The sequence below is a fragment of the Esox lucius genome, chromosome 11 (assembly GCF_011004845.1).
Source record: "Esox lucius isolate fEsoLuc1 chromosome 11, fEsoLuc1.pri, whole genome shotgun sequence".
NCBI lineage: Eukaryota > Metazoa > Chordata > Actinopteri > Esociformes > Esocidae > Esox > Esox lucius.
The window spans coordinates 54,094,765-54,107,147 of NC_047579.1; the positions used below are offsets into that span (position 1 = coordinate 54,094,765).

Here is a 12,383-nt window from a genome sequence, read left to right on the forward strand (position 1 = left end):
CCACTGTGTTAGGGTAGTAGATATCATAGACTAACTGTAAGTAAAACTGTCCACAGTGTTAGGGTAGCAGAAATCCTAGAGTAACTGTAAAACTGTCCACTGTGCTAGGGTAGTAGATATCATAGAGTAACTGTAAAACTGTCCACTGTATTAGGGTAGTAGAAATCATAGAGTAACTGTAAAACTGTCCACTGTGTTAGGGTAGTAGATATCATAGAGTAACTGTAAAACTGTCCACTGTGTTAGGGTATTAGATATCATAGAGTAACTGTAAAACTGTCCACTGTGTTAGGGTAGTAGATATCATAGACTAACTGTAAGTAAAACTGTCCACAGTGTTAGGGTAGCAGAAATCATAGAGTAACTGTAAAACTGTCCACTGTGTTAGGGTAGTAGATATCATAGACTAACTGTAAGTAAAACTGTCCACTGTGTTAGGGTAGTAGATATCATAGAGTAACTGTAAAACTGTCCACTGTGTTAGGGTAGTAGATATCATAGAGTAACTGTAAAACTGTCCACTGTGTTAGGGTAGTAGATATCATAGAGTAACTGTAAAACTGTCCACTGTGTTAGGGTATTAGATATCATAGAGTAACTGTAAAACTGTCCACTGTGTTAGGGTAGTAGATATCATAGACTAACTGTAAGTAAAACTGTCCACAGTGTTAGGGTAGTAGAAATCATAGAGTAACTGTAAAACTGTCCACAGTGTTAGGGTAGTAGATATCATAGACTAACTGTAAGTAAAACTGTCCACTGTGCTAGGGTAGTAGATATCATAGAGTAACTGTAAAACTGTCCACTGTATTAGGGTAGAAGAAATCATAGAGTAACTGTAAAACTGTCCACTGTGTTAGGGTAGTAGATATCATAGACTAACTGTAAGTAAAACTGTCCACTGTGTTAGGGTATTAGATATCATAGAGTAACTGTAAAACTGTCCACTGTGTTAGGGTAGTAGATATCATAGACTAACTGTAAGTAAAACTGTCCACAGTGTTAGGGTAGTAGAAATCATAGAGTAACTGTAAAACTGTCCACAGTGTTAGGGTAGTAGATATCATAGACTAACTGTAAGTAAAACTGTCCACTGTGTTAGGGTAGTAGATATCATAGAGTAACTGTAAAACTGTCCACTGTGTTAGGGTAGTAGATTTCATAGAGTAACTGTAAAACTGTCCACTGTGTTAGGGTAGTAGATATCATAGAGTAACTGTAAAACTGTCCACTGTGTTAGGGTATTAGATATCATAGAGTAACTGTAAAACTGTCCACTGTGTTAGGGTAGTAGATATCATTGAGTAACTGTAAAACCGTCCACTGTGTTAGGGTAGTAGATATCATAGAGTAACTGTAAAACTGTCCACAGTGTTAGGGTAGTAGATATCATAGACTAACTGTAAGTAAAACTGTCCACTGTGTTAGGGTAGTAGATATCATAGAGTAACTGTAAAACCTTCCAGTGTGTTAGGGTAGTAGATATAATTGAGTAACTGTAAAACCGTCCACTGTGTTAGGGTAGTAGATATCATAGAGTAACTGTAAAACCGTCCACTGTGTTAGGGTAGTAGATATTATAGACTAACTGTAAGACTGTCCACTGTGTTAGGGTAGTAGATATCATTGAGTAACTGTAAAACCGTCCACTGTGTTAGGGTAGTAGATATCATAGAGTAACTGTAAAACCTTCCAATGTGTTAGGGTAGTAGATATAATTGAGTAACTGTAAAACCGTCCACTGTGTTAGGGTAGTAGATATCATAGAGTAACTGTAAAACTGTCCACTGTGTTAGGGTAGTAGATATCATAGAGTAACTGTAAAACTGTCCACTGTGTTAGGGTAGTAGATATCATAGAGTAACTGTAAAACTGTCCACTGTGTTAGGGTAGTAGATATCATAGAGTAACTGTAAAACTGTCCACTGTGTTAGGGTATTAGATATCATAGAGTAACTGTAAAACTGTCCACTGTGTTAGGGTAGTAGATATCATAGACTAACTGTAAGTAAAACTGTCCACAGTGTTAGGGTAGTAGAAATCATAGAGTAACTGTAAAACTGTCCACAGTGTTAGGGTAGTAGATATCATAGACTAACTGTAAGTAAAACTGTCCACTGTGCTAGGGTAGTAGATATCATAGAGTAACTGTAAAACTGTCCACTGTATTAGGGTAGAAGAAATCATAGAGTAACTGTAAAACTGTCCACTGTGTTAGGGTAGTAGATATCATAGAGTAACTGTAAAACTGTCCACTGTGTTAGGGTATTAGATATCATAGAGTAACTGTAAAACTGTCCACTGTGTTAGGGTAGTAGATATCATAGACTAACTGTAAGTAAAACTGTCCACAGTGTTAGGGTAGTAGAAATCATAGAGTAACTGTAAAACTGTCCACAGTGTTAGGGTAGTAGATATCATAGACTAACTGTAAGTAAAACTGTCCACAGTGTTAGGGTAGTAGAAATCATAGAGTAACTGTAAAACTGTCCACAGTGTTAGGGTAGTAGATATCATAGACTAACTGTAAGTAAAACTGTCCACTGTGTTAGGGTAGTAGATATCATAGAGTAACTGTAAAACCTTCCAGTGTGTTAGGGTAGTAGATATAATTGAGTAACTGTAAAACCGTCCACTGTGTTAGGGTAGTAGATATCATAGAGTAACTGTAAAACCGTCCACTGTGTTAGGGTAGTAGATATTATAGACTAACTGTAAGACTGTCCACTGTGTTAGGGTAGTAGATATCATTGAGTAACTGTAAAACCGTCCACTGTGTTAGGGTAGTAGATATCATAGAGTAACTGTAAAACCTTCCAATGTGTTAGGGTAGTAGATATAATTGAGTAACTGTAAAACCGTCCACTGTGTTAGGGTAGTAGATATCATAGAGTAACTGTAAAACCGTCCACTGTGTTAGGTAAGACTGTCCACTGTGTTAGGGTAGTAGATATCATAGAGTAACTGTAAAACCTTCCAGTGTGTTAGGGTAGTAGATATAATTGAGTAACTGTAAAACCGTCCACTGTGTTAGGGTAGTAGATATCATAGAGTAACTGTAAAACCGTCCACTGTGTTAGGTAAGACTGTCTACTGTGTTAGGGTAGTAGATATTATAGAGTAACTGTATAGAGTAATCTGGCAAAATAATAACGTATTGAACAATGGGAAACTTTCTCCCCACTCACCTGGTTAAATAATGACGTAATGAAGAATGGGAAATGTTCTCCCCACTCACCTGGCTAAATAATAACATAAGGAAGAATGGGAAACTTTCTCCCCACTCACCTGGCTAAATAATAATGTTATGAACAAATGGACCCAGTCACCTGTCCAGCACCAGCTCCTCCAGTTTGTGCAGGTCGCAGGCTATGTACTCCAGACCCGTATCGGTGATCCTGGGGCACCAGGACAGGTCCAGGCTCCGCAGCTTCCTCAGGTTCTCTGCGACCAGCTCCACCCCGTCATCCGTGATCTTGGAGCAGCCCGAAAGGCTCAGCGCCGTCAGGTTTGGTAGACTGTGGACCATGTTCACCACCCCATGGTTGGTGATCTCCCAGCAGGAGTGGAGCCGCAGTGTGTGAGTGGTATAGCCCTGGGGGTCAGAGGGGAGTGTGAGTGGTATAGCCCTGGGGGTCAGAGGGGAGTGTGAGTGGTATAGCCCTGGGGGTAAGAGGGGAGTGTGAGTGGTATAGCCCTGGGGGTCAGAGGGGAGTGTGAGTGGTATAGCCCTGGGGGTCAGAGGGGAGTGTGAGTGGTATAGCCATGGGGGTCAGAGGGGTGTGTGAGTGGTATAGCCCTGGGGGTCAGAGGGGAGTGTGAGTGGTATAGCCCTGGGGGTCAGAGGGGAGTGTGAGTGGTATAGCCCTGGGGGTCAGAGGGGAGTGTGAGTGGTATAGCCCTGGGGGTCAGAGGGGTGTGTGAGTGGTATAGCCCTGGGGGTCAGAGGGGAGAGAGCTTATGTCTGTCTGTCTATCAGTGTCTGTCTATCTGTGTCTGTATGTGTGTGTCTGTCTGTGTTTGTGTGTGTGATGAGGATAGACATTTGCTAACCACGCAGTATGAAAGGGGGCCACAAAATTGTGAACCACACACTTATTATAGACAGAAAACCAGCTGACTGCTTCTTCCCTAAATAGTTCTTGCATAGTTTGGAGCTGTGCTTTGGGTCACTGTCCTGTTGTATGAGGAAATTGGAGGAGTGCTTGATGCCATCTCTCAAGCATGGTGGGGGCAATGTGATTGTCTGGGGGTGCTTTGGTGGTAGTAAAGTGGGAGATTTGTACAGGGTTAAAGGGATCTTGAAGAAGGAAGGTTATCACTCCATTTGACAACACCATGCCATACCCTGTGGACAGCACTTCCAGTATCATTTCATTTGTTTTGCGTCTCACAAATGTTCTTCCGTGTGATCCGAACACCTCAAACTTAGATTTTGTCCAATAACACTTATTCCAACCGTTCTCTGTGCAGTGTCTCTGTTCTCTTGCCCATCTTAATCTTTTTTTTTTATTGGACAGTCAACTCTACTTGGAAACCCAGCCTCTTCACTGTTGACATTGTGACTGGGATTTTGCGGGTACTTTTTAATGAAGCTGCTTGTTGAGGACCTGTGAGGCATCTGTTTCTCAATCTGTTTCTATGTGTCCTCTTGCTCAGTTGTGCACAGGGACCTCCCACTCTTTCTATTCTGGTTAGAGACAGTTTGCGCTATTCTGTAAAGGGAGTGGTACACAGCGTTGTAGAGGATCTTCAGTTTCTTGGCAATTTCTCGCATGGAATTAATTTCTCAAAACAAGAAGAGACTGAAAAGTTTCAGAAGAATGTTATTTGTTTTTTGGCCATATTGAGCCTGTAATCAAACCCACAATTGCTGATGCTCCAGATACTCAACTAGTCAAAAGAAGGACTGTTTTAATGCTTCTTTAATCATCACAACAGTTGAGCTGTTCAGTTGTGCTAACATAAATGCAAAAGGGTTTTCTAATGATCAATTAGCCTTTAATATGATAAATGTAGCCAACAATGTGCCTTTGGAACACAGGAGTGATGGTTGCTGATAATGGGCTTCTGAACGCCTGTAGATATTGTATTAAAAATCCACCTACAACAGTCATTTACAACATTAACAATGTCTACACTGTATTTCTGATCAGTTTGATGTTATTATAATGGACAAAAAAATTGCTTTTCCTTCAAAAACAGCAGAATAAGTAAAAGCATTTTAAGTGTAGATTTTACATCCATGTAACATCAGCCTCTCTGACCTGCTTGGCCGTGAAGTAGGCCATGGCCGTGTCTGTCACATGGTAGGCCTGCAGGCTGAGCTCTGACAGGTTGGGCAGGAGCTGTGAGATGGCGGCGATGGCGTCGTCGGCCACGTTGATACAGTCGCTGACGCTGAGCGAGGTGAGCCGAGCGTTCAAGCTGGACCACAGACCGGCCTCCGTGAAGTCATTACACCCAGACAGCTCCAGGTGCATCAAACCCTGCATCTGTTCCAGCATCACCTGAATACACATACACACAGCAGAAAATAGACACACTTAGAGTACAGGACACACACACTTGAGAGAACAACAGAGACACACTTAGTCTACAACGCACACACTAGAGAGAACGACAGACACACACTTAGTCTACACGGCACACACTAGAGAGAACGACAGACACACACTTAGTCTACACGACACACACTAGAGAGAACGACAGACACACACTTAGACTACACGACACACACTAGAGAGAACGACAAACACACACTTAGTCTACACGACACACACTAGAGAGAACGACAGACACACACGTTGTCTACACGACACACACTAGAGAGAACAACAGACACACACTTAGTCTACACGACACACACTAGAGAGAACAACAGACAACACACTTAGTCTACACGACGCACACTAGAGAACAGACACACACTTAGTGTACACCACACACACTAGAGAGAATAACAGACAAACACGTAGTCTACAGGACACCCACTTTTATAGACTTATTAAGACATTCATAAAGAAATAAAGACATTTATGCAGAGATTGCAGTTTACAGGTATTCTGAGAGGTGTGTTCACCACACACCATTCAGGAAGGTATCCATACAGTTGTTGGTTTGATATTAATATCATACATTATTACAACATTTGGTATCAAATATAAACTTAACTTGCTAGTCAACTATGCAAGGAACTATGAAATACATATAGCCATACATAAAGCCTGTATTACTGCACAGTTTGGTGTGAACTATTCTTCTTAAAAGCAAGCCAGAGGAAGAATTAGTCCTGCTAGTACAGCCAGTCCATACAGATAACATGTTAGAGCCATGTCTTTCCCTGTCCAGGAAAGTCAACAAACTGTGCTGTGAGACTTCTGATTGGTTTAGCTCGGTGAGCATCCTGTGTTGGGACCAGGAAGTCACAGCAAACAGGGAGGATTACCACTCCATCCATATTAATCTGGATCCAATACATTATGATAAAGTAGGTAAATGTATTGGCTTGCTGTGACTCCCTTCACATATACATAACAAACATACTGCATATTATTCACGGAATGGAGAAACCGGTAGGGTTAAGGCATGTTCTGATCAGGATAAAAGCGTACAAAAGCAACACACACGTGCACACGCATGCACGCTGCTATGAGCTGTACTGGATAAGAATAAAAATAATGTAAGATTACTATCTGACCCCACTGAAATGTAACAATAGAGCATTTTAACAGAATAACAGGGTCGTTGACCTTCTGTAAACTAGATTTTCAATTCAACATACCAGTGCAGACATACAGTACAGACATACCTGATATCTGGCTGCAGACATACAGACATACATGACATCTGGCTGCAGACATACAGACATACATGACATCTGGCTGCAGACATACATGACATCTGGCTGCAGACATACATGACATCTGGCTGCAGACATACAGACATACATGACATCTGGCTGTAGACATACATGACATCTGGCTGCAGACATACAGACATACATGACATCTGGCTGCAGACATACATGACATCTGGCTGCAGACATACAGACATACATGACATCTGGCTGCAGACATACATGACATCATAATGAATAGTTAAAATTCTGTTAAAATCTGAGTTATAATCTCTAAAGTTGTTTTTACTGCATGTCTCTGTCTCTCCACTAGAAACACAAAAACATTGTGCACTCTTTTATGTCGGTTTTAGCAGGCTGTAAGAGGGTAGGATTAACCTTATATTGTACTGTTTAATCACAACACTAATAGGGATTTATATTTAATTAACACCGCTCACCAACAGCTAATTTGAGAAAGACATAGAGGGTACATGTTGTATGTATGTGAATGTGTATGTTTGTTGCAGTTCATTTTGTAAAATAAATACCAATTTAATGACATGTACTGTAGCAGATGGATTTAGCAGTTTACCTTAGGTGAAATTTTTAAATCACTGCATTCTACTTCAATATAATATGATTGGATGTATTAGCTTACTCTATCAGAGTCCATTTCAATGAACCACCTTACCCAAGTGGGTTTAACACATTACTATCAGCGTAGTAGCGCTTCAAAGCATAACCCCCAACATAGCAGGTGGAATGAAATGTCCTGCCTGTATGAATGACATTTCCAACCAGTATGAATTAAATGTCCTACCAGTATGAATAAAATGCCCTACCTGTATGAATGAAATTTCCAACCTGTATGAATGAAATGTCCTATCAGTATAAATGAAATGTCCAACCTGTATGAATGAAATGTCCTACCTGTATGAATTACATGACCTACCAGTATGAATTAAATGTCCTACCTGTGTGAATTAAATGTCCTCCATGAATTAAATGTCCAAACTGTATGAATGAAATGTCCTACCTGTATGAATTAAATGACCTACCAGTATGAATAAATTTCCTACCTGTATGAATTAAATGTCCCCTATGAATGAAATGTCCAACCTGTATGAAAGAAATGTCCTGCTTACTCAGTTTTTACAAGCCAAAACGGGAGAATATTGGAATATGACCACAATTACACACCATAGCAACCCTGCAGCATCTGTTTATGAATCAATGAATGAAACAATGTTTTTAAGTCAAATAATTAAATCTGAAATCCAACAAGTCATCATAATTTTGCTCACTCATCATTTCTTAATTTTTGTAATGTTCTCCAAGAAGAAACAATCCTGAAATTCAGTTACAGTTTGTTTTCTGGTAACATAACGAATAACAGATCTTTACATGTAATCTGTTTCTCTCTAGTCTCACGAGGCCACACCTCCAATCTCATCTGGCCTCCTTGCAGGGCTGAAAACCTACCTATTAAATAAAGTGGCAGTTGACTCTCAGCTGCAAGATTTCTATTGGATATTAGTTTTCAGGCTATCGTTCATTATGTGAAAATTATGCAGATTTCTATCAAATGTTGTAGACCCGTAAGAAGCGATTCACACATATTGCAACTGTCAAATAAAAATCACTGTCAACAAATATATGCATATTGTTTCACAAACATTTGTCAAAATCCAAAAAACAAATGATGAATCATTAACAAAATCAAAGGATGATTAGCAAATTAATGTAAGACAATTTTTTATGTCGGAACATGTTTTTGTGAATGTTACAGCATTTGACACATTAATTTTACAGATTTGTGACATGCATCAAATTTGTGAGTGGCATTACATATTTGTGAGTCGCATTTTACAGATCAGTTGCATAGGGAATCTACATTAGGACCTCTTCAGTTCCGGTTATGCTTAGGCTCCAGAACCCCTATATGTTTAAAACATACTTTCTAAATAACACAGCACAAAATTACTTATAAATAAAGTATGCCACCTCTTTTCATTCTGATTAGAATTGGCTTTTCCCCTCACAAAACTGCTAATTCTTCCTACTTCATCCAGACTTCTTTTATATTCTAGCAGAAGATTGAGACAGGAGCAACATACCGCTTTAGAAAGCCCATCATTCAGCGTTACTGGTCTTATTACATCTTCTAACATGAGTGTGTAGTCCATTCACAATGGCGATGATCTACCTAGGAAAAGGTCATGTTTGTCTCTCAAAGACTGACATGGTTCACCACAAACGATACATCCAAGGATTTCAATGGGGTTTTATTTGGCGATTTTACTGCCATCCTCACTTTGCTAGCTACTGTTGCACTGAAGGCGTTATTTTCGTGAGCACCTGTATAAGCCCCTCCTAAGCAATGCATTTGCCTGTGTTAACAAGTTTTAGGCATTAGCCCAAGCAATTCATTTGATTGGGTTAATGTGTTTTGAGACATAACAGCATTTTTCTTTATAGATATTCCCTAGGCCTAGCGACAAATCAGGCCTAGTTTAAGAGACTAGCTCAAAGTCAAAGTCAAGGTCTTGTTTATTGTCAAATGCACAAAATAACAGTGTCGTTCTGAGCAGTGAAATTCTTATGACATGGCATGTGGCATCTACGCAGTGAGCAATAAAGCAAAACATAAAGCAAAAAATTAAAAAAGGTCAACAATGTAAACTAGCAGCAATTTCAAGAGTGTAAAAAAGACTGTTCATCATACTTTTTTTTCTCCAAATTTTGAATACACCTCTTTTTCTGTTGTATTCTCCAGTTTTCTCCATTATAAAAACCCACCATCTGCTTCCATGAGATGATCCAGCAATTATATTTCTTCACAAGCTGGACAGTTCAATCCTGCAAACCCTCAGCATCATTTGCGTATCATGTGAATATATTAAATTAAAAGGCATGGGTTTAGAAAGACCCATTGCCATGGCATTTGTACATCAAATATCTGATCCTAAATAATTTCACTGCACGGGAACATTAATGTTAGTAGTTTTGTGGCATGCCTGTTTTTTTATTATAGCAAATCACATTAGTGTTTAGTATAGTATTTGTTGTTGTATCTCATTTAGGAAGGAGGACAACTAAATGAGGGATCCATTTCCAATCCTCTGGAAAGGCTTAAATTCAATCTACATAACAACAAAGTACTTTTGTAAACATGTCCTTGTGGTAGTATCCTGTTGAAAAGGCAGTTTGGACTTAATTATTTAATTTCTGTATTAACAAGCGTTTATTGAGAGCTTCAAAGCCTTTATTATCAATACTCTTCCAGATGTATCCTCATTATATCAACAGGTCTGTTTTACTTAATCTGGTTTTCAATTCCAGATCAATTGACTAGAAATCTCTGTTCATAGTCAATTCCAAATCAATTGACCATGAACAGAGATGAAAACGTGCCGCTATTTTTATATCTAAAAACACTTATATCCCTTAACTAAAAACGTTACGTAAGTAACTCAATGACAGTTTATCCTCCAACAATCCAGTTTAAGCTGCAACATTCCTTCTGGGGCACCAAACATCAGCTCATTTCCTTAACATCCAGAACATGACGGTCAGGCCACTATACAACGGTGAAGTGGGCATTTTCCACTTGCACAGCTGTGCTATGGGCTTACTGAGGTTTTCTGAGTAAGAGTGTCTGCTTAGTCACAAACCTCGTCCCCGGGCTACTACAAACAGTACATGTTAGCCTGGTACAACTACTCATTTGGCCTCAGTGGGAGTGACCGTGGAACTCTATTGGTACAGTGTTCTAAGCCTCTGGCTCGGGTTCACATGTACTGCTTAAGCATGGGTTGGAATCCAAACATCTCTTAAAGCAAACATTCTATTCTCAATCTTTCAAAACTTTCCTGCTGAATAAAGCATAAAAGGCTGAGAATATATCTTTAAAAATGTTACATGTCAGTGTATTACTGAGGTGTTTCTTGACATAACAATTTCCCCTCGAAGCCTCTTCAAAAATGTCAGAATAAGTGAACAATACACAATACACTTCAAAATAATTTTGAATTATTTACACACAGTGAAACTATGAGACACACAGGGAAAGGATTTGTGGGAGATGATTGGCTGATAGATTTAGTACCTTTCTTATTGGCTAATGAAGGTGAGGTTTGTTGCATTTGGACAGACAGAAGCTCCAGTCTTGAACCTTGCAACTGCATTGTGTGTCTCCCCTATTTTTGAAAAGTTCCTCCTCATAGAAATTCAAATAGGAATAGCCAGCAACACTTCTGTCTCTTTTGAAACTGACAAAACAAGTAGGACTTTAATCCACGAGGGCCGATTTTGGAATAGAATGTCCATTCAGCATAGAAGCTCCTTGATTCTATCATTGTTATGATATATAGACTGGCTTGATTGCATTGACATCTCCCATTTTATACTTATGTTAATTTGTCTCACTGAATCGATGGTAACCTGCTAGAAATCAGCATCCTGAAATACAAACCTTAATCAATAACACTGTCCTTTGACCAGCATCTAGAACTGAACAGACTATTGCAGGATATCCACCCAGAATTTCCTACAACCTCTTGCTTTCGTATGGTCATGTGACCAGTGGGACAGGTCATGCAATGTGTATGACATTCCATATTCCATCTGAACCCTGGTGACCTAATTGACATGGTTACCAAAAACAGCGGCATCCAGCACACCCGAGCCTGTCACTAGGCAGTGCAGCTGTGGCGCTGAAGGCATTGTGAGTTCAGTACACAGCACATAGTAGGATGCAGGTTGGTTGAAGTACAGAGCAGATAGAGTTAATTACTAACTGTAAGTAGTTACTTTTAATAATTACATTCCCCAACACTGCTGAGAACCCATTCTACAGCAGTGCTCATAAGTTTTCATACCCTGGCAGAAATTGTGAAATTTCTAAAATAAGACTGATCATGGAAAAAAACTGTCTTTTCATGATATGAAGCCATTTATTACCAAATAGATGTTTGGCCCTTAGTTAAATCATAATGATAACAGAAATCACACAAATGGCCCTGATCAAAAGTTTACATACCCTTGAATGTTTGGCCTTACAGACACACAAGGTGAAACACACAGGTGAAAATGGCAATGAAAGGTGAATTTCCCACACCTGTGGCTTTTTAAATTAGTGTCTGTGTATAAATAGTCAACGAGTTTGTTAGCACTCACGTGGATGCCTGAGCAGGTTACATACAAAAGACCTGCGTAACATGGTTATATAATTTTATAAAGATGGAAAAGACATCAAAAGCCTTGCAAATGCCAGTCAGTATTATTCAATCACTTATTAAAAAGTGGAAAATTCGGGTATGTCTAGATACCAAGCCAAGGCCAGGTAGACCAAGTAAGATTTCAGCCAAAACTGCCAGAAGAACTGTTCGGGATACTAATAAAAACCCACAGGTAACCTCAGGAGAAAAACAGGCTGCTCTGATGTTGTTTCAAAGAGCACAATACGACGATACTTGAAAAATAATGAGCTGCATGGTCGAGTTGCCAGAAAGAAGCCTTTACTGCTCCAATGCCACAAAAA

At 39.5% G+C, this 12,383-nt stretch overlaps 1 protein-coding gene across 3 annotated transcripts in view; it reads right to left on the reverse strand.

Moving 5' to 3' along the window:
• fbxl16 (F-box and leucine-rich repeat protein 16) overlaps positions 1-12,383 on the reverse strand; it is a 49,582-nt gene that overhangs the window by 9,438 nt on the left and 27,761 nt on the right. For all 3 annotated transcript variants that reach the window (XM_013136164.4, XM_034295431.1, XM_029123797.2), the window contains exons 3-4: positions 5,268-5,510; positions 3,330-3,595 (exon numbers count right to left, since the gene is read on the reverse strand). In XM_013136164.4, coding sequence (XP_012991618.1) covers positions 3,330-3,595; positions 5,268-5,510 — 509 coding nt within the window. The remainder of the gene's footprint in view (positions 1-3,329; positions 3,596-5,267; positions 5,511-12,383) is intronic.